This window comes from Harpegnathos saltator, unplaced genomic scaffold (genome assembly GCF_003227715.2).
Source record: "Harpegnathos saltator strain DR-91 unplaced genomic scaffold, Hsal_v8.6 scaffold10, whole genome shotgun sequence".
NCBI lineage: Eukaryota > Metazoa > Arthropoda > Insecta > Hymenoptera > Formicidae > Harpegnathos > Harpegnathos saltator.
The window spans coordinates 62450-81458 of record NW_020229873.1 but is presented as its reverse complement, the minus strand read 5'-3'; the positions used below and the strand labels follow the sequence as shown (position 1 = coordinate 81458).

At 55.2% G+C, this 19009-nt stretch overlaps 1 protein-coding gene across 24 annotated transcripts in view; it reads left to right on the top strand.

The window, feature by feature from the left end:
- Positions 1 to 1590: 1590 nt before the first annotated feature.
- Positions 1591 to 19009, top strand: part of Tm1 (tropomyosin 1) — a 42488-nt gene continuing 25069 nt past the window's right edge. For 5 of the 24 annotated variants that reach the window (XR_003114433.1, XR_003114435.1, XR_003114434.1 and 2 more), the window contains exons 1-3: positions 1592 to 1792; positions 6291 to 6445; positions 6677 to 6802. Coding sequence is in view for 10 of the 24 variants with exons in the window: in XM_019841317.2 (XP_019696876.1) it covers positions 6332 to 6445; positions 6677 to 6802 (240 nt within the window). In the remaining 14 variants the exon portion in view is untranslated. Of the gene's footprint in view, positions 1793 to 6290; positions 6446 to 6676; positions 6803 to 7651; positions 9013 to 15294; positions 15849 to 19009 lie in introns of those variants that run through there. The other 19 variants (XR_003114422.1, XR_003114419.1, XR_003114415.1 and 16 more) reach the window with 17 other exon arrangements.

The following is a 19009-nucleotide window of genomic DNA, read 5'->3' as shown; positions in this document are numbered from 1 at the left end:
GACTGTAACCGATGAGATGTAACGGCCGATCTTGCGCAAAGCGCGTCGCGCGATCGCTCGCGGAAATTCGTGCGCTAATTAGACGACGACGACGACGACTCGATTTATCGCGAGCCTCTCGCGTCGTGCGTTGCTGCTGACGCGTCGTCGCGAAATGTCGCCGTCATCAGTTAATCGCACTGCGCGAGTCCGACTTAAATCGCCGCGGAAGCGCTGCTTTTTCGTCGGAGAATCAAAATTCCTCGTTGGGCGATCGCGATGAAGAAGAGAGGAGACAGGCGTCTCATTCGATAGATGCAGAGAGAGAGAGAGAGAGAGAGAGAGAGAGAGAAAGGGAGAAAAACATATCCGAGTCATCGCGGGATTGACCGTGACACGAGTGGACTCAAGGAGATCGGCTGAGGAGGAGCTGTATGTTGACCCCGATGCCAAAATTACCGGCCACCGATCGCCTCGGTAGCGCTTTCTTATCGAAAATCGAAAGGTGCGAATTTCCTTTTTTCGGCGGCTCCTCGCCCACCGATCGACCGCGCGCGCGCGCGCCTCTCTCGCTCCGTTTATAGACAAAAGCGGAGTTAAATGTCATCGAGCGTCATTATCGCGATCGCGATTATCTCCGTCGGCCGAGCGATACGCGAGATTGCGGATTATTATGCGTTTTATCGCGCCAAGATGCGGTTTCTTCGCCATATAAGGTGTACGAGAGTTAAATAAAGCACTCGTGTGATGAATAATGCGAAGAAGTCTGTTTGTTTACTCTGTCACCCTGCCTGTATCCCTGCCTACGTCCTGCTTCATGTCAGTCGATGAAACACATGATGCATCGAGTCGTGTGCAAATAAACGTAAGAGAAAGAATGCTCGCGCTTCCTGTCCGACTCCAGAATTCCAGATCTCGATCATCAGAGAGCTAATTTAAGGCGCCATCAAATCCTTACGATAACCGAATATCATTATATCAGTTCGCATGACGATTTAACGATAAACGCGACGGCGTATCTTGAAGCTACCGAGCCCGAGGTCGTGCCGATTCCAAATTCGTCATGGAATATATATAGCTGGAAGGACACTCTCGGCGGCGACTGCGGGACATCTCTCGCGCGCCGCAAAATACGAAAAGAGGAGAGGAGAAAAGAAGAGAACACGCGACTGCGATCGCGGACTACTTTCCAACGCATCGCCGGGCTCATCGGGACCGCTACGAGGAGCGGTCTTCGCGCGCGAGCGCTTCCTTGTAAGTAGCCAGCGTCGCTTCGCGGTTTCCTCGACTTGACTTTGACTTTGCTCGAGGTTCGCCGCAACGACCGCCCAAGTGGACCACTCGAAGCTCGGCTTCGAGAGAGAGAGAGAGAGAGCTTTCCTCCGCCGTTCTCCTCCGCGACGGCGGGAATCAACAATCTTCTCCCCTCTTTCTCTCTGCCCCCCTCCTCTCTCTCTCTCTGTATCTTTCCTTCTCTCCTTCTCTCTTGACCGTCGCAAAATCGTCGAAACGGCTCGAGAACTCGCAGGCGCGTACGTACGCACGACGAGTTCGCGAGCCCGCGATCTAAAGATAATCCACACGGGTGGCGGCCGGTATACGTTTTCACAGATCCGGACGGGAGGGATATACGCGTGAAACGGAGGAGGAACGGTGGTAGGGATTGCGGGCGGCTTACGTCGTCCTCGACGATCTCGAGGAACACGCTCGAGAAGGTGGGAGCCGCAGCGCGAAGCGAAGCCCGAGCGCCTCTCCGTCGCCCAGTCGTGACTTGGCCCGCAGGTCGGACGCATCCCGGACGACGATTACGAACGTGAGTACTTGCGCCTGAGTACTTACCCATGCGGCGTCCTGACTGAGAGAGAGAGAGAGAGAGAGAGAGAGAGTGAGAGAGAGAGAGAGAGAGAGAGAGAGAGAGAGAGAGAGAGAGAGAGAGAGATTCGAGCCCTCGAGGGCACGTCCACACCGCCGCTGCCGCGAAAGCCATCCCGTCGCCGTCGTTGTGGAGAAACCGCCGTGTCTCTCTCGTTCCGCGCTCGTTCCCGCGAGTTTCAAAGAGAAAGAGAGAGAGAGAGAGAGAGAACACGAAGAGAAGAGGCAAGCGTCGTGGGGAAACGAGTGCGGCAGTCGCGTGTAAATAATGCGATAAGTGATATTATTCTCGTACAAGGATCCGCTCTCGGGACGCGGTTGATTGGGTCCTTTTGCGAATATCGCCGCTCTCTGCCGTCTTCATACGCGCGCGAGTCAGAATTCGCCTAATAAACAGAAAACGCTGCTGCTACTGCTCCCGTGAAGGACGGACCAGCCAGGAAAATCTTCTCACGAGGAAGTATCGTTAATACTTGACAACGTACGTGGATGCGCCCGCGCGCTTAAAAAGGTCCCGTGGGAAGAATTTCCACGGGACGACGAGAGATCGTGCGTGTGCGCGGTCGCTTACCCGTGGAGAGAACGGACGCGAGGCGATTCCCTCCTCCGGCGAGGGGGAATTTGATTTTAGCGCACGTAGGCTGGAGAGCGACTTCGATTCCGTTGTGGAATGCGCGACTGTTGCTCGAATCATCTCTCTCTCTCTCTCTCTCTCTCTCTCTCTCTCTCTCTCTCTCTCTCTCTCTCTCTCTCTCTCTCTCTCTCTCTCTAGGATTAGGACCGGTATCTGTGCGTTCGTATTTCAAAGAGAGAAAGAGAAAGTGTGCGCGTGCATGTCGTCTCTGTAGCAGTCGCTTCGATAAATCGTACAATTAGACGTTAAATTGACGACACGGCATCGGAGATCGACCTCGAGCCGGTCGCGACCGATCGGAGTTTCTAAAACTGTTTTCACGTAAAAATAGTCGCGCACCAGGCGAACCAACCGGTGTAACCAACGGTATCTGGAGCAGCAGCTCCAAGCTCGAGAGCGCCTGAGACTGATTCTAAAATAGATCGAAAATTGCCAGCTTGATGTCGAGACGGTAACGTGTCAGAAGGAGTAAGAAACAAATAGACAAGAAAGTTCGAAAGTCGCGGAAATATTCCTTCGTGGAGGAATAATTTTTCTTCCAACGGTACGTCGCCCACAACGACGTATACCTCGTTAAGATGGATCGCGCGATGGACAGATGATCGCCGTCATCTGGTAGGACGACTTAATCATCAAGGAGCAATCAGTGACGTGTGTCTATGGACAAAAAGTGAAGTAACTCAATTGTCGCTCGGACGCTCGCGCGTAGGATTACCTTCGTTCTTATTTTAGACTCGCCGCGTAACGAGATCGCCGGCGTGCGATTATCGAATATAGGCGAGCGATATGGAGTGCAAAAAAACGCGATAAAAGGAGGCCGCTCGTTTGGCGGAGAAATTGTTGTCGCAACCGCGGCATTTTAATATGTATTTTATCGCGCTCTGCTGGAGCGAGGGAGAAAAGTATCGAGAATGGAGATTGCCAAAGTGCCGCGATCTATTACGACTCGCGCTTGTCATTCTCCGAACGACGACGGAGATAATTGCTAAAAACGGACGAAAAAATTTCGCAGAAGCAATCGCGCGCGCGCGCGCACACACACGATGACGATGACGAGCCGGCGGCGGCGGCGGCGGCGGCGGCGGCGGCGGCGTGAAGCGAGCGCCGATACCTTCCGGAATGCAGTGACTCATAAGGATCTTTTTTCGCGTCCGCGCGTAACCACCGCGACAACATTGTTCGAGCCTGCTATCTCGCGTCTTTATGGCACAGGGAGGCGAATTTCTTCCGCGCATTCTCTCGCAAGTCGCCGAGCCGAGCACGTTTCGTCCGCTCGAGAACGGGCGCCGACGTTCACCGACGACTCAAAGCGCAGAGCGCGGTGTTTCGCGAAAAGAAAAAGAAGAAAAGAACGCGTATTGTGGGATCACTGGGAATGAAGCGCCGAGGGAGAGGGGTAATTGTTCTCTATAGAAATATCGCCGCGACAGAGCGAGAAGAGAGAAGACGACGCGAGATAATCCCATCTTGGTCTTCTTCCTCCGCTCGCCTGTGGCCGTTTCGCGGAGCGCGAAAGTAAACACTGTCGATGGCAGTTTGAAAAAAAATAACGAACGCGGCGCGACACACGCGCGATCACTTCTTCCTCCAGGCGTAACAAGATACCCGCCGAGTTAAGTCACTCGGCTGGTGCGTTTAGGAATCAGCGATGCCCGCTATGCGTAACCCGAAATGGCTCGGCCAGGCAGCAGGCGGCCACGAATCTTGCCGCCCTCTCTCCAACTCTCTGAACGTGTAAAAATAACCGTCGGTCGCGATACACGCGTTTTTGGTCGCGGGAAACAGCCGTGTCGACAAATCAAATTTCACCGAGCTCCCCGCCCCCTCCCCCCCCCCCCGCCTCCTCCGGATTTCGTTTCCGACTTACACGCGAGCACTTTTCTTCGTGTTCTCATTAATCATTATTAATCGCGGCCATCGCGCAACTTTCATTCGCGGAATGTCCTGTCGGCGATGAGGAGGCCCCGGAGAGGAATCTCTCTCTCTCTCTCTCTCTCTCTCTCTCTCTCTCTCTCTCTCCCCCTCCCTCTCTCTCTCTCTTGCTCGTTCAACTCGTCGAGACGACGAGCATCATCTCGTCGAATTTCTTCCTCTCGGCAGCTCCACGTCGGAAAATATTTGCGAAACCTATAATCCCGCCGCATACCTCATTCGTCTTCGCAGAATCTTGCAGCTCCAGCTCCTACGTCGCTGCTCCTCCGAGCATCGCCGCGAGCTCCATTTCGCTTTCGTTCCCTGCTTACCCGGCATCTCTGATTACCAGCCAGCGAGCTGGCATCGGAATCGCGCGCGCATATTCGCTCAGGTAGAGGCTAGGCGGCGATGCAGCTTCCCCGTGCAGTCGCAGTCGCAGTGGCGCAGGCACGAGACTTCCGCGAGAGACCTGCGACAGAAACGTTCGCGGTTCCTTCGTCAGGAATTTCACTCGCACCGTTTGCGCTCGCACATGTGCGTCAACAATGCTCCCTGGCCGCTTCGCGCCAGTTTCTCACGCAGGAATTCCTCGACTCGCGACGATTCTCCGCGCGAGAGAATTCGCAGTCCAAAGTTGTAGTCGCGGCTGCTCGCGAAACGACCTCGTCGCGAGGAGCGCGCGCGCGTCCCTGGCGCGTCTTCGTCCTTTCGATCGTAGGAACGCCGTTTCTCAGCCGGTCGGCCGAGAACGGCCGTATCAACCGCGGATGCAGTCTCGCGGGGGATTTTTGCTCCCCGTGCACGAACGTCGCATACCTGCGCGCCGTGACGTCACGAGACCGGCGGAGAGCAAACGTTTGTGATATCGCGCGTTCATGGCCCGGGCCTTCCTCAGCGAGAAGCCCGGCTCTATAAATAGGATATCCGGCCGCACGCTAATTATACACCTGTGCACCGCCCGAGTGGCGAATTCGACGGACGGGCTAGAATCGAGAGAGAGAAAGAGAGAGAGAGAGAGAGAGAGAGAGAGAGAGAGAGAGAGAGAGAGAGAGAGAGAGAGAGAGAGAGAGCAACCTGAAAATTTTCTCCATTTTCGAGAACACCGGCCGTCTTACTTCCGCGGATACGTGCGTGCGCTTCTTCCCTCGCTCCTTTGCTCCTCGTCCTTGAAGCGACGTCGTATAATGAGTAAGGATAACGCAACGAACCGGCGCGATCGCGCGAACGATCGCGACGCATCCGCAGGTAGGTCGATATTGTTGCGAGCAGAAGAAGGCGCGGAGGAGGAGGTTGTTGCCGCATGTTCCAGCGTGGAAAATCGTCGGCTACGGAAGAAAAGAACGGAGCATGATTAATTGCTGATCGCGTCGGGATTCGGTTGGGAGCATGAAGGAGCGATGAAAGACGAACGGGGAGGAAGAAATCTGTGACGTTAATTGTACGAACGGCTTCGCACCATTCGGTGAACTTGATCCCGACGCGTGAGCTCTGCTTTTCTCGGCGATGAATCATCATCCGTGATCGTCGCCGGATTGTAGTTTGTTATCACTCAATAACAAAATATCATATTGTTTCTCTCGCGTTACCGTGCGTAGCGTGACGCAACTGACGGCCGCCTTATCGCCAGGAAGTACCACGCGTTATCGATTCTCGCGTCTCACTCGCGATCGATGGGCATACTCGCGTCGTTGAGAAACGCCGCAGCATTCTATTGCGTTTCCAACGCTGGATTCTATCTGGCATTCTATTCTATTCTATTCTATTCTATTCTATTCTATTCTATTTCGTTAACCCTATTAGCGAAAAGTCGCGCGATTCTCGCGACAGCCGCGTCGACGACTTTCCGAAGCTCAGCGTGGTTAATCGTGTGCTCTCTCGTTTGCTGCCGTAGATTTCCTTCTAGTGGACGAGTGAGGAGATACAAACGCCACCATGGACGCGATCAAGAAGAAGATGCAGGGAATGAAGCTGGAGAAGGACAACGCGATGGATCGCGCGTTGCTCTGCGAACAGCAAGCTCGCGACGCGAACGCGCGAGCTGAAAAGGCGAGTAGTACCATATAAGAAAAGATTCGCGAAAGGAGTCGTATGTTTTATCGAGTTTCGCTGTGAGATTCGGATTCGTGACTCGTGAGAAACGCGATGCGAAAAGATGCACAAATATTCGATGATAACGCGATAATGTAAAAACAATTGATGCAATGTGTTGTTGGTAATTACCTTCTAAGTATACGAGTATTTGGAAATGTGATGAAATATATACTGTGACTTACGCAGGCTGAGGAAGAGGCTCGCGCCCTGCAGAAGAAGATCCAGACCATCGAGAACGAGCTTGACCAAACTCAGGAAGCCCTCATGCAGGTCAACGCGAAACTGGAGGAGAAGGACAAGGCTCTGCAGAATGTAAGTGAAACGTGCATTACTTTTAGCAGATAGCGATAGAGAGGTATCGCTGCTTACAACGCGGTCAAGTGGCAAACGAATTTTATTCGCCGAGTGTTCGAAACTGCCGATCTCGACGTCGAGGCGCAAATATTTGCATTCCAACGTTCCCACTTGCCGAAGTAGACCTTTCGCAAGCAAGACTTTAGCCGCCTTCGTCGGACTATTGATTCAATGAGCACGTTAAAAATCGAGAAACGAAACGCCTTCGGCGAAGCCGACGCCATTAAAACCGCCAATTTCTCGTCGCCTAACCTTCTCGCGTTCGAGCGTTCTTACCTCGCGAAATAGACTATCCACGATCAGGAATTGGTCGCTCGCTTTCGCAGGACCAAAGATACAACGAGTACCCCCCGATAAATCGATCAAGTTCGGCAGATCCGTTCAAACCGCCGACAGACGCGTTCTCGTCTTCCATGTTCGTTCGTGTAACGGAAACGCACGAAGAAACACGACATGACCGGTAACGCGCGGCTCGAAGCTCTGTCTTTCTTCCAAAGTACTTTGCAAACTTTGTCGCGATATACTTACCGCCCGGCGAATCTGATCTGCACGTCGGCAAGCATCTCGGACAGCCGAAACAGCCGCATACCAAACGCAAACGAGCGTTACACCGGGGACCTCTTGATCTTCTGGGCGCGAGAACGCCGCCTCAATGGCGGCTCAGATTACCGACAGCGCGCGTCGCGACGACGTGCCGGCCGACAGATGGCGCCACTCGCTCGCGCAAGCGCGACCTTCGCGACTCAAGCGCGCGCGCGCCTCCACTTCACCTCCGCGCGAGCAGTTCGTCGGCGGTGCTCGTCGCTTCCGCGTCGTCGTTCGGGAATCTTCGGCTTTTTCCCCCTCTCCGCTCGCGTTGGCTAACCGTGCGCCGCGTGGAGGGGGACGATGCTCCAGCGCGGCGTCCGCTCGAGCGAGCGAGCGAGCGAGCGAGCGAGACAGACGAACGGACAGGCAGCCGCAGTGCACGCAGGCAGTATCTCGCTACACCAACACACAGGCGCACAGCGCGCATCGTGTGCGTGACGGTACCAGAGAGAGAACCGGTACACTGTGTACGACATTCGCGTGCGACGCGCGGGGAGAGAGAGAGAGAGAGAAACGTGCTCTATGATCGGTGACAGACAAGATGGCGGAGTACCTGGTGCAGTGATAGTAGTAGAGCGGTGCGTATCGCACGGGCTGCATCGGACGACGTGCGTCGGAGGTTAGGTCGACGACGAGCGAGCGAGCGAGCGGGCGGGAGAGAGAGAGAGAGAGAGAGAGAGAGAGAGAGAGATAGACACAGTGACAACAGCTGGGGACACAACATGGACCGGCCGCTCGCGGTCACGACGAAACGTCGCGGGCACCAGCATCACCCGCGACACACCACGCGCCGACGTCTCGACGCCTCCAGCAGAGGACCCGCGCAGTGTGGCCCTGCTGGTTGCACCGACAAGGACAGCAGCAGCGTTGCCGGGGTCACCGGCGACGCTGCCGCTGAGAAGACGTCTTCCCTCGCCAGGGTGACCGAAGCTCCCTGCACGGTTATTACCGGCACCTACCTCACGGCGGTCACCCGCGCGCCCTTACCGCGGCCCGTCCTCGGCGCTGTCCGGGGTATCGTGAGGCCATGTGCCGCCGAGGTAACGAGGAGCATCGACGACGCCGTCGTCGAGACCAAAGACTCGAGAGTCCACGTCGTCGGGCGAGACGACGACGGTGAGAAAGAGAACAAGAAGAACGTCCAGCAGAGGCTCGCGCAGTGTAGCCCGGACGTGCTTCCTGCGGCCGGCGAGGGTAAAGACGTCGAGCGCGTCGAGACGAAGACGAAGAGTCCGAGCGAGAGGAGTCCCCAGAGACAGAGAGACGCTCCCGATAGCCCGTCGAGGAAGGACACCTCGCCCGAGCCTGAGCACGCGGTCGCGAGGGCTCGCGGCGACGGGAACTCCGACGACGAGTCCGCCAACGTCGAGGAGGACCCCGAACTAGAAGAGTTGGCCAAGTTACGGTGTCCCAGCGAGCGTGCCGAGGTCCAGGCAGAGCGAGAAGCTCGCAGACGGAAGAGATGCGCCGATTACCCCGGGCTCGCCTTCGGCTGCTCCATCTTCTCCAGCGACACCATGATGAAGTTCAGTCTGATAAAGAACGAACTGCAGAATATCACGAACAATCAACTGAAGCGGGTCAGTATAACGCGCGCGCGCGCGCGCGCGCATGATCCGATGACGATATCGCGATTGCATGGTCCGTGGGGACGAGGGGGTAGGTAGGTAGGTAAACACGGCCAGTTTCAGGGTCGTCGGGCGACCTTGAAGCGGCCGCCGGCCGCGGTCAAGAGGTCCACGGGGTTCCCGATAGCGGCTTCGCGCCGCGGAGATAACAATTTCGGCTGAGAGCAGCCGCGTTCTTTGCCCTGCCGCGGAAACTTTCCCGTCGACTTGCGATATTAGACTCGCGGAGCGACTCGGAATAAACGAACGGACTTCGCACTGCAGTCGTATCACGCCTCGACGTGGTGCCTCGTCCGAGTGGTGGGCGTTATTTGCAATTCAATTCGCGCGAGCTTGACTTTTCGTGACTCGCGGGAGATACGACGACGTTCGCGAGGACTGCTTTGCGGTAGCCGGGAATCGCCGCGCGTGGAACGCGCGGTCTCGGCTATCTCCGAGACCTCATTAGGATCGATTATCCGCGCATCACCGCGCGGATCGTTGTCGTTAATTTCCTCCTTCACCGTCGGCGATCGGCCGACTCGCCGCGTGCGCGATCGAGAGCGCTGGAAAAACGAAAGTCCCGAGCGACGTCGTATCGTCTCGCGGATCTCGCTCTTTCTTCCTATCCGTCGGTCTCTTCTCTCTCTCTCTCCCCCTCGCTACGTCTGTTAATGCAGAACGTTAACGAGCGAAAGGCGAGAGAAGGCGAATGCTAATTCCCCCGCGATGAACGATCTGGAATTCAATCGACCGCGCTTTACCGCGCGTTGTCGCGGCCGTGATCGGCACGGTAATTAGCGTCTCGCCGGCGCGGATAACAGAGCGAGCGATCTGTCGCACCTGGTGGTGGGCTATCTCAGTCGTAAGCTGGCTTGACAACGACTAATCGGGGTTACTCGGCTAGGGATTACTCGGTCCGTCACACATCCCGATTCATTCACATCACCGCCTGCGATCTGAATCTGTGTCGAAAGTACTCGGATATTCTCGAGCGAGTACTCTTCCAATCAGCAGGATATATCGCGCGAGAAGGACTCCGACGAAACTTCGGTAACGTGAAATATCTCCGAATGTTACCGTCTGCACATTTCTCTTCGAGGAAATTCCGTTGCGATAATTCATCTCCGGTCAGCTCGAGAAATTCAGTTAATACTAATATGGAGTTCTTTCTCTTTTTCCATCCGGGAAAATGAGCGAAAATGTTAAGAATAAAAAAAGGTTAAGAGTAAAAAAATCTTTTTCCAGAGTGCGAGAAACCCTACGGGTGAAAGTCCAAAGAGATATATCCCCTGCGAAGGTCAACTTTTTTACAAGCCTCCCGCTCTTTACAAGCTGCATTTATTATCGGGGTTACTGAACTGGGACAATGGGTTACGCACGGAAGGTGCACTATTGTGTCGGCGCGCAGCGAGTGAGCCACGTCGCCTACGGCGGCTGCCGACTCGGAAACAATACCGATGCTTTTCGAGATTTTGTAGAATTTCCCGTTCGGAGCGTGAACGCCAAACGAACGTCGTGCTGTGTGAATAATGATATAGGAAGGGTTACACACATGTGTCGGTTCCCAAAAAGATTAGCAACATCCCTACGCAAGGCTCTCTCTCTCTCTCTCTCTCTCTCTCTCTCTCTCTCTCTCTCTCTCTCTCTCTCTCTCTCTCTCTCTCTCTCTCTCTCTCTGGAGCTTGAATGACTTGTTCAAATAGCCGCTTGCAAGTTTCACTACACGACCCATCAATCTCTAGTAAGGTGAAAGCTTCGAGGAATATTCTCAGGAAGAAACTAACCTTTCGTACAGACAAAGAAGAACAACACGAACGGTATGTTTGGAACGGTGACAACTCGCGGCATAATGACGGGTAAAACGCTGCAACGCTTTAAAGGGATGTATCTTGGTAGCTACTCACACACACAGTGAAAAGAACGAGTGACTCGGAGGATTCGGGCCTTCCGGTAACGTTTCTTAAGTTGGAAAAAGTCTGGCAGAAACTCTTCCTACGCGATCAAAACGTGTACACGCTTCTTTTGTGTCCAACGAGCTCTACGAGTCCATTCACCGAGTCTTGTTCAGCCTCGGAGACGAAAGTTCAAGAGACGTCGTTGCGCGTTCGCATTGGATACCATCGCGCAGTCATCGGCTTCCCAAATTTGGCTCGTCACAGTCCGCAAATTTATCGGCCGTTTCTCCGGATTCTTTTCCGCCGCAGTGAAAGTCGACAGCCGCGTCATTCAGCGCGGCGCGCTTCGTCGATTGTTACTCCTTGGAGCACATGACGTTAATTGATTCCCCTCAGTCGTCGGCCGATACATCACGCGCGATGAATTTCAAATCGAACAGGACATCGCTCGTTCCTCCGCGTCGCCGTGCCGTGCCGTGCCGTGCCGTACTTTCTTTTCCCCCGAGCGAGCGAACGTCATGTCGCGATCCGCGCCTCATTAATCATCGTTCGCGAAAGATTCGGCGGGAGGGGGTGGGGGGAGGGAAGAGGGAATACGCCGCGCGCCGCGAATAATAATGAATCGCGCGCGACGTCGGCCGTCGTGAATCCCGTTCCTCTTCCCCCCCCCCGCCCTCGCGGATTTTCGTCTTCCTCTTCAGGGCACGCGTCGCGCTCGCGTTCGTCAACCGATCGTCGCCGAAGTTTTCGAACGACGATCCGATCTCGTCTATTCCCAACTCCGCGGGAGGCGCGGCATAAAGTGCCTAATAATAGCCGCAATTGAAAATAAACCCGCGCCAAAATATCTCTCACGCTTGCGTCAACGTCTGCTGCACGTTGGAGCTTGTTAACCGCTCGTTAATGACGGAATATATCGCGCGGCGGTGTATTAAATCGCAAGACGCCGCCCGGCGTGAATGCATTAAAGACCAGTTTCGCGCGGAGAAAGGAGGTGATAACAGAGCGGGAGCAAATAAAAATATCTGCCTCCGTTTACTCCGCGTAACGATGTTTGCGCAATTCCACCGCGTCGAGTTTCGTCTGCCGAATTGCGTCGGGATGTTCCTCGCGACATTTCGCTTTCTCTCTCTCTCTCTCTCTCTCTCTCTCTCTCGTTCTCAACGAAGCGCCACGCACCACTGCAAAATCCTGCGAGTACTCGTCCTGCGACCGCAACGTCAACAGTTCAAGGAACCGTACAGGAGAAACGCATCTCCCTCGCTTGCGGCGAATTCCGCGAGGAATTCCAAATCCCGCAGATGCGGACTCGCCGTCTTTCTCGCGCTCGATCGCCGTCCTACCTCGGCCAGCCGTCGTGAACGGACAATGGAATTTCGCCCGCGATGGGCCGTTCCTTTTTCGGGGCCTCATCCCTTCGCAGCAACAGCCGGCGTCTCTCGCCGAGAACGCTCGGCGCAGGCGGCGCGCGCGCGCGCGCGCGGATCCGGCTCGTCAACGTTCTAAAAATACACGACGGCCGTGATCCAGCGAGAGCCTTTTATTCGGTCTATTCGGGAATACGCGGGAGCGCGGGAGTTGCGTAAGCGCTGCTCCCTGCGACGCGCGTTTATGCGCGATGCAAACCGCCCACGCGCCGACGAATTCGGAGTATCGGCGGCGCGAGAATTCGCGCGCGCGCGCGCGGGGAGCTTTCTTCCATCTCTCGATCGCCTGCGTTATGTCAGCTGTCGCGAGTCTGCTTTCGGCGAGACCGACGCGAAGGCTGACGTCGAACAATGCGCGAAGGGATCCCTCGAGAACGACCACGAGATCGAGCCGCGTCTCCGCGGAGTGGCTTCCTTACGAAACGCCCACGTCTGCCGCGGGAATTCGGAGCGCGTGCTAATTTCGCTCAACTCGGCCTCTCTCGGCAGCCACGTCTCGTCGTTGTTCTCGCCGTCGTCTTATCGGTCGATACGCGCGCGATCGATCGGCGATCGCGGCTGCGGACGATGTTCCCCCGCCGAGACGCGACGGCCGAGCGTCCCTCGCGAGGTGTCTGTCGGCCGCGTCTTCACGCGGCTCTTTTTATGCGCTCGGAGCAGCGGAAAGGAGGGAAAAATGCAGCCGCGGGCATGTAGCGGAGAATATCCGCGAGAAAGAGAACGGCCGCGGGCGGTTTCCCAACGGAGTTGGACCGCCGCCAAGCGGAATACCGCCCGATGGAGCAGACCTCGCTCTCGAGGACGCTCGTGTCGGCTTCGATTCGAGAAGCTCGCAGCTGTTGCTTGTTACTTTCCGCGACAACGACTTGTTCGCGAGCGTCTTCGGGGAGATCAATGTGCGCGAGTCGCTGAGTTACCTCGCGTGCTTCCGTTGAACTTTGCTGAAAAAATTGCTCCCCTATGTGACGACGACGATGATGATCGTGACACTCGTTCGCTGATGAGAGAAAACGCTGAGGGAAGCCGAAGGAGGGATTCTCGTTATCGAATATATTTGCGCGCTCCATTCCGGTGGCTCCATTTTTTTTTCCGTGCGAGTCCGAGTATGTAACTCTCTCGATACATGCGAACATGCATTATCTCTCATCTAGTCATCGTTGCGTTTCGCAAGATCGTAACACGCGACTCGAGGCTGACCTTGGGAATTATCTAGCTAGCTGCCAGTCAGTAGCCGTTCCGTCGGTGCTCTCGCTCTGTCCATCATTTGTGCCCCCGATGGGATGAGAGAACGATAGCACGCGAGTATTGTGCACACGACATTCGACTGATCGGATGCACATTGGCCGCGTTTGTGCATCGAGCATCCCGCGAAAACGAATATGTTAATGTCGCTTTCCAACGATTGACACGAAAGCGAACCGTCGCGCTCATTGAAAATGTCAAACGCGAGGTCGCGACGCAACCTATAAACCGCGATTGTGCGTCGCTCGACGGACGGCATTGCTAAAGTGCCGTCATTTCTAAAGACCCATATATAACCCATAAATAGCTCCGCGAAAGAGAGAGAGAGAGAGAGAGAGAGAGAGAGAGCCGCTTTATAAGAGACATCGCAATGCTGCACGTGTCAATATCTCGTGCGAGCGACGACGTGACAACCTCCTTCTCGGACGTTTAAATTTCCCGCTTCCAAGGCCGCGCGACGTGCGAGATGCGCGTGCTTGCCGAGTCCGCCGCGAGGGGCGCTGAGATCGGATCTCTTAGGCGGACACAATGCGAGTCCACCTCGGGACGGAATTGTTGCCAATTTTCGAGTTTTGCAACAGAGCGGAGTCGCCTTCCTCCTCGAATTGAAAGCTTCTTCTCTAATTCGAGAATCACCAAGTTCACACGATCACCAAGACACGATGACTAAAAATACACGGTGACAAGTAGTAAGCGATAACTCACGATATATACCAAAGCAAAGTTCGATTACACAAAGAGAGCCAAAGGTGAGGTGACGATTTCATCATCGCGCGGACGAAAGCGCCGTGATTTATTAAAATCAAGCTCCCTCGAGGACAATGACCACGGGAGGACGTCGGGAGGATTCCAGCGGAGAAAAAAAAACCGACCGGACCGGTCAACAATTACTTGCCGCCAATTATCGATCCCACGCGCAACGCGTTTCGTCGTCCCGTTGCAAAAGAAGCGCCGCTCGCAGGACGAGGAGTCCGCTTCCGAGGGAAGCGCGCACACAGAAGAGAGAAATAACGAAGGGGGCGGACGCGGGGAGAACGCCTGGAAACAACGTACGAATTGTAGTCGGCTTGCCCGGCGATTCGAACGGTTGGGCGCGCTCGTGACGGGCGCGGTATTTCCGGGGCTTTGCGCGCGGCGACACGTCGATCGGCGTAGCGATACTCGGGCGCGCGTGTGCGCGCGCCTCGCGATTCGTGCCGCGGTCGGCCGGTCGGTCGGTCGATTGGTGGTCGTTCGCTTGGGTTGGTTTGTCGATTCGTTCGTCGACGACGACGGCGACGACGACGACGACAACGACGACGATAATGATGATGACTACGACGGCAGCGACGGCAAACGTGCGCGCTCACAGCGCTTGCGAACGCGAGCATGCTCTCTCTTTCTCGTTTACGTGGCCCAGGCGTGGCTCTCGCTCTCTGTCTCTCCAATGTCCGATCGCCGTAGCCGCCGTACGCGCGGAACGCTCGTGGTCGCGCGTTTCCTCTCGAGTCTGGGCCGCCGTGGCGTCGGCGGGCAACGTCTGGGAAAAAAAACGTCGACCGGTCGGCTCGGCCGACCTCGCGGAAGGGCCGCCGCGCCGGAGGGACTACTTGACGCGACAGAAGGACGCGGCGCGCACGCGCGCCGCCGCCGGTGGCGGCCATCTTGCGCTTCGGTCAACAGCGGCGGCAGGAGTAGCAGCAGCAGCAGCAGCAGCCAGTGGTCGTCAGTGCACGACAGCTTCGGTGTCTCAGCGAATCCCTCTCTTTCCGTCTCTCGCACGCGCACACCCGGTCTCTCGCAGCACATCGCACCGATATCGCATCTTCGTGTCCGCACCGGCCATCGCCGCGAGTATCACACGTCCGTCGACTGGCGTGCATCCGCGTGGGAACTCCACTGTGTGAAATTCCGCTAGCCGGCTCACCTCGCCGTCGCCGTGCTTGTGCTCGTGCTCGTTCTCGTTCTCGTTGCCGTCGTCGTCGTCCGTGCTTGGAGCGAGTGAGTGCGCGCGCGCGCATACGTCGGTGTTCTCTCTCTCTCGGGCAGTCTCGCCGTCGCGGAATAGCCGGATTCGCGGCACGTTTTAACGTGATACGCGCGGGGTCCTCTACTGGCCAGCATGTCGGCGCAAGTGCAGGGCACCCTCCTCGACGTCCTCAAGAAGAAGATGAGGCAGACGAAGGAGGAGATGGAGAAGTACAAGGACGAGTGCGAAGAGTATCAGAGGCGGCTGCAGGTGGAAGTGATGCGTCGCGAGGAAGTGAGTGAACCGACAGAACGAAAGACAGGGAGGAGAGAGAGAGAGAGAGAATGAGGGAGGGAGGGAGAAGGAGAGATTCCACGTTCTCCTTTTCTCTTCCTCTTTCTTCCGCCGCGGTGTCGTCTTCCCGTCGCGAGCGAGATTCGCTCGTCGGGAGCGCTTCCACAGCGCTCCCTCGTTCTCTCCAGCGCGATCTTCCTCCGTCGTCCTCTCCTTCCCTCCCGTCGGCCCGCTCTCTTTCTCCCTCGATGGCCAAGTGCCTCGCGATAATATCACGTAATTCGACCTAGCGATGATCGACGCCCGATACGCCCCGGCGATACGATCGCTCGCTCGCTCGCTCGCTCGCCGATGATAACAGAGGAAGATCGCAGAAGGAGGAGAATTGTCTCGCGAAATCTCACGAGTGTGAGTTACGAGCTGCCGAACGCTGGCGGAAAGAGAGAAAGAGAAGAGAGCGAGCCTCCCATCGATCCGAGCGCGCTCGTTAATACGAGTTTCCCACAGACAGCTTAAGGTTTCCCCGTTTCGACTTTTGCGCACGGCCTCTCCACAGCGAGTCGCCAGAGTGCTCTCGCCCCGTTCTCGTCCTCGAGAGCACTCGTTTCCGCGAGGAATGCGAGTGAAGTGTGAAACGCCGGCGACTCGGCGGCGGCTCGGCGGCGGCGGCGTCGTCGTCTATAGGGAATCGATCGCGCGAGTGTCAGGTACGTCGTCGTCAGGCTGGGTCGTACGATGGCCGAGCGCGGGCGGGAAAGGAAGGCCGCCGGGAAGGGCACTGGCCAGGGACGGGGGAGGGGGGTCGAGAGCGCACGCCGCTCGAGTCCTGCTCGGAGCATTCTTCTCGGCGTACCCAGGACCGGCTTTCGTTGGCGGCGACCGCGCGCCGCTGGTATCCTTCGTTTCGGATCCTGCCGGTCCGAATGTAACGCGCGCCGAGCGACGCTCGACGCGGCGCGGCGCAGCGCGGCGCGGCCTGGCGCGACGAGATCGATCACCGCGTCGTCGCCGCGGTGCTCGTTCGCTGCCTACCTCGACCTGCAATCTGTCGTGTGACTTTTCACGACAGCGTCGTTGTGTCGCTGCGCGCGGATGTGATGCACAGGAAATGCGTGCAACGACGAGACACCGTCGTGGAAAAAAAAAAAAGCGCTGCTCCGTCCTGCTGGACGCGCGGCGCGGCGCGGCGAACGTGAAGTATTATGTCTCCTTTCGATTCCAAGTTTCGTTTTCGTCGGTGAACACGTCGCGTGAATAACGTTGTTTCAACGTTGCGACAATCGGGGGCACCGGGCAGTTTTTGCAATACCGATCTCTCAGATCACGCTAAACGTTGATCGTGAACGTTATTGCTCGCGTACATGGCGACGTTATTTCTCAGCGAATAACGTTCACGATTTCCGTCTACCGTATTTGAGGGACGGTATTGCAAGAACTCGTTATTGCGAGAGAGAGAGAGAGAGGTGAAGAGTAGCGTGCTTAGGCTTAGTTCGATAGGCGGCCGGAATAGACTACCCAACTCGCGTGAATCGCCTATGATAATGTTTGTCGGCGATCGCTCCAATAATGCACGTTTTTTCCGAGGAATACTTTATTCTCTCGTGGGATTACGGTGTCAACTGATATGTCGCAGCGGAGCGAGAATACGGTGCGATAACGTGGCCGTGAAGATTACGCGATGTCGCCCGACAAAGTTGACGACGGAGAGAGAGAGAGAGAGAGAGAAGGAGAGATCAGGAGAGAGCCGCCACTGGGTCCCCGACTAATCTCGCTCGCGTTATAATCCGCTAGTTTGTTCCCCAAATGGATCATCCGCTTCCATTTTTACGTCGCGTGCTCGACCGGCGCTTTTGAATGGACGACACGCGAGAGGTGAACGTACGACTGCGCGCGGTTGCATGAAGCTACCGCACGTGCGGCGTGTCGTAATTTAATAATCACCGAGTCACCGCCGTAAAAAGCGCGTCTCTCTCTTTTTCTCGAGAAAAAAGAGAGAGAGAGAGAGAGAGAGAGAGAGAGAGAGAGAGAACTCGTGTAATTATATATTAGTTTTTCCTCGGGAACACGCTCTCCGCCTGTCGGCATCCGCGGCTCGCGCGCGAACGATAGATCAAGCTCGACGAGGTGCGCGTGTACGCACGTCGTAACTATAAAACTGACTATGCGGTGTAAAGCTTGCATTAAGCCTCGAGCAATGGCGCTTTAGGATTCCTCGACGACACAACAGCCTCCGTTACCTCGTGCCGATCCGTTAGGCTCGGAGTCTCAGAGGCGTGAGACTACCATATTTGAGCAATTACCCGCTCACAGTCCGTTTCAGGAAGCTTCTTGCGCATATTTTTCATGGTATCCCGTTGGCGTGCAAACGCGAAAGTCGTGCGCGCGAAAGGTTTCTTTCTGTTCCCATTTTTTTTTTTTTTCACGCTTTGTCTCGGCCTGGCTCTCCAGATTTATTCGCAAAGACTGCACGGTTTAACGCACGCCGTCGCGGCACGATATCGGTGGAAAGAATTGCGCTGCGTTACGTTGTCGCGTTACCTGACCCTTTAAATCCTGAATTAATTTAAAACTAACTTATGGTCTAAGATTATACTAAATTTTTGCGTAATTAAATACGCCTCTGGCGTATTATTATGAGCGTAACATAACAAATAGAAAGATAAATTTTGTGATTACGATTTAATTCAATAATTAAGTTTTAAGCTGCTACTTAGAAGCATAAGACAGAGGAAGAAAAACATATGAGCGATACTTTCAAGTGTCGTCAGGATATAAAGGGTCAAAAAGAAAGCATGATGAGATTTGCCGTCCGTTTGGAGTTTCTAGCTTTAAGGGGACTGGAGGAGGATCAGATTACTGAAAAATCGTGCTTTTTTTTTGACAATATTTTGTAACGAACTGAATAAGTGTGGAAGAATGAACATTTTTGATATATTTATATAACATGTGAAGAGTAGAACAATTTTGTTTATTAGCAAATGTTCATATAAATATACGTCCACTTAAATTTTAAGCGCGTTTCTCTCGAAATTTTATTGTTCAACTTTTTGCGGTGATTTCTCCGAAACTGAGCTTCGTATCGATTTGAAATTTTAAAGCAATAATATTTGTTCGTGTGACTCTCAGATGAACTATGGACAACTCCGTCAAAATATTTCATT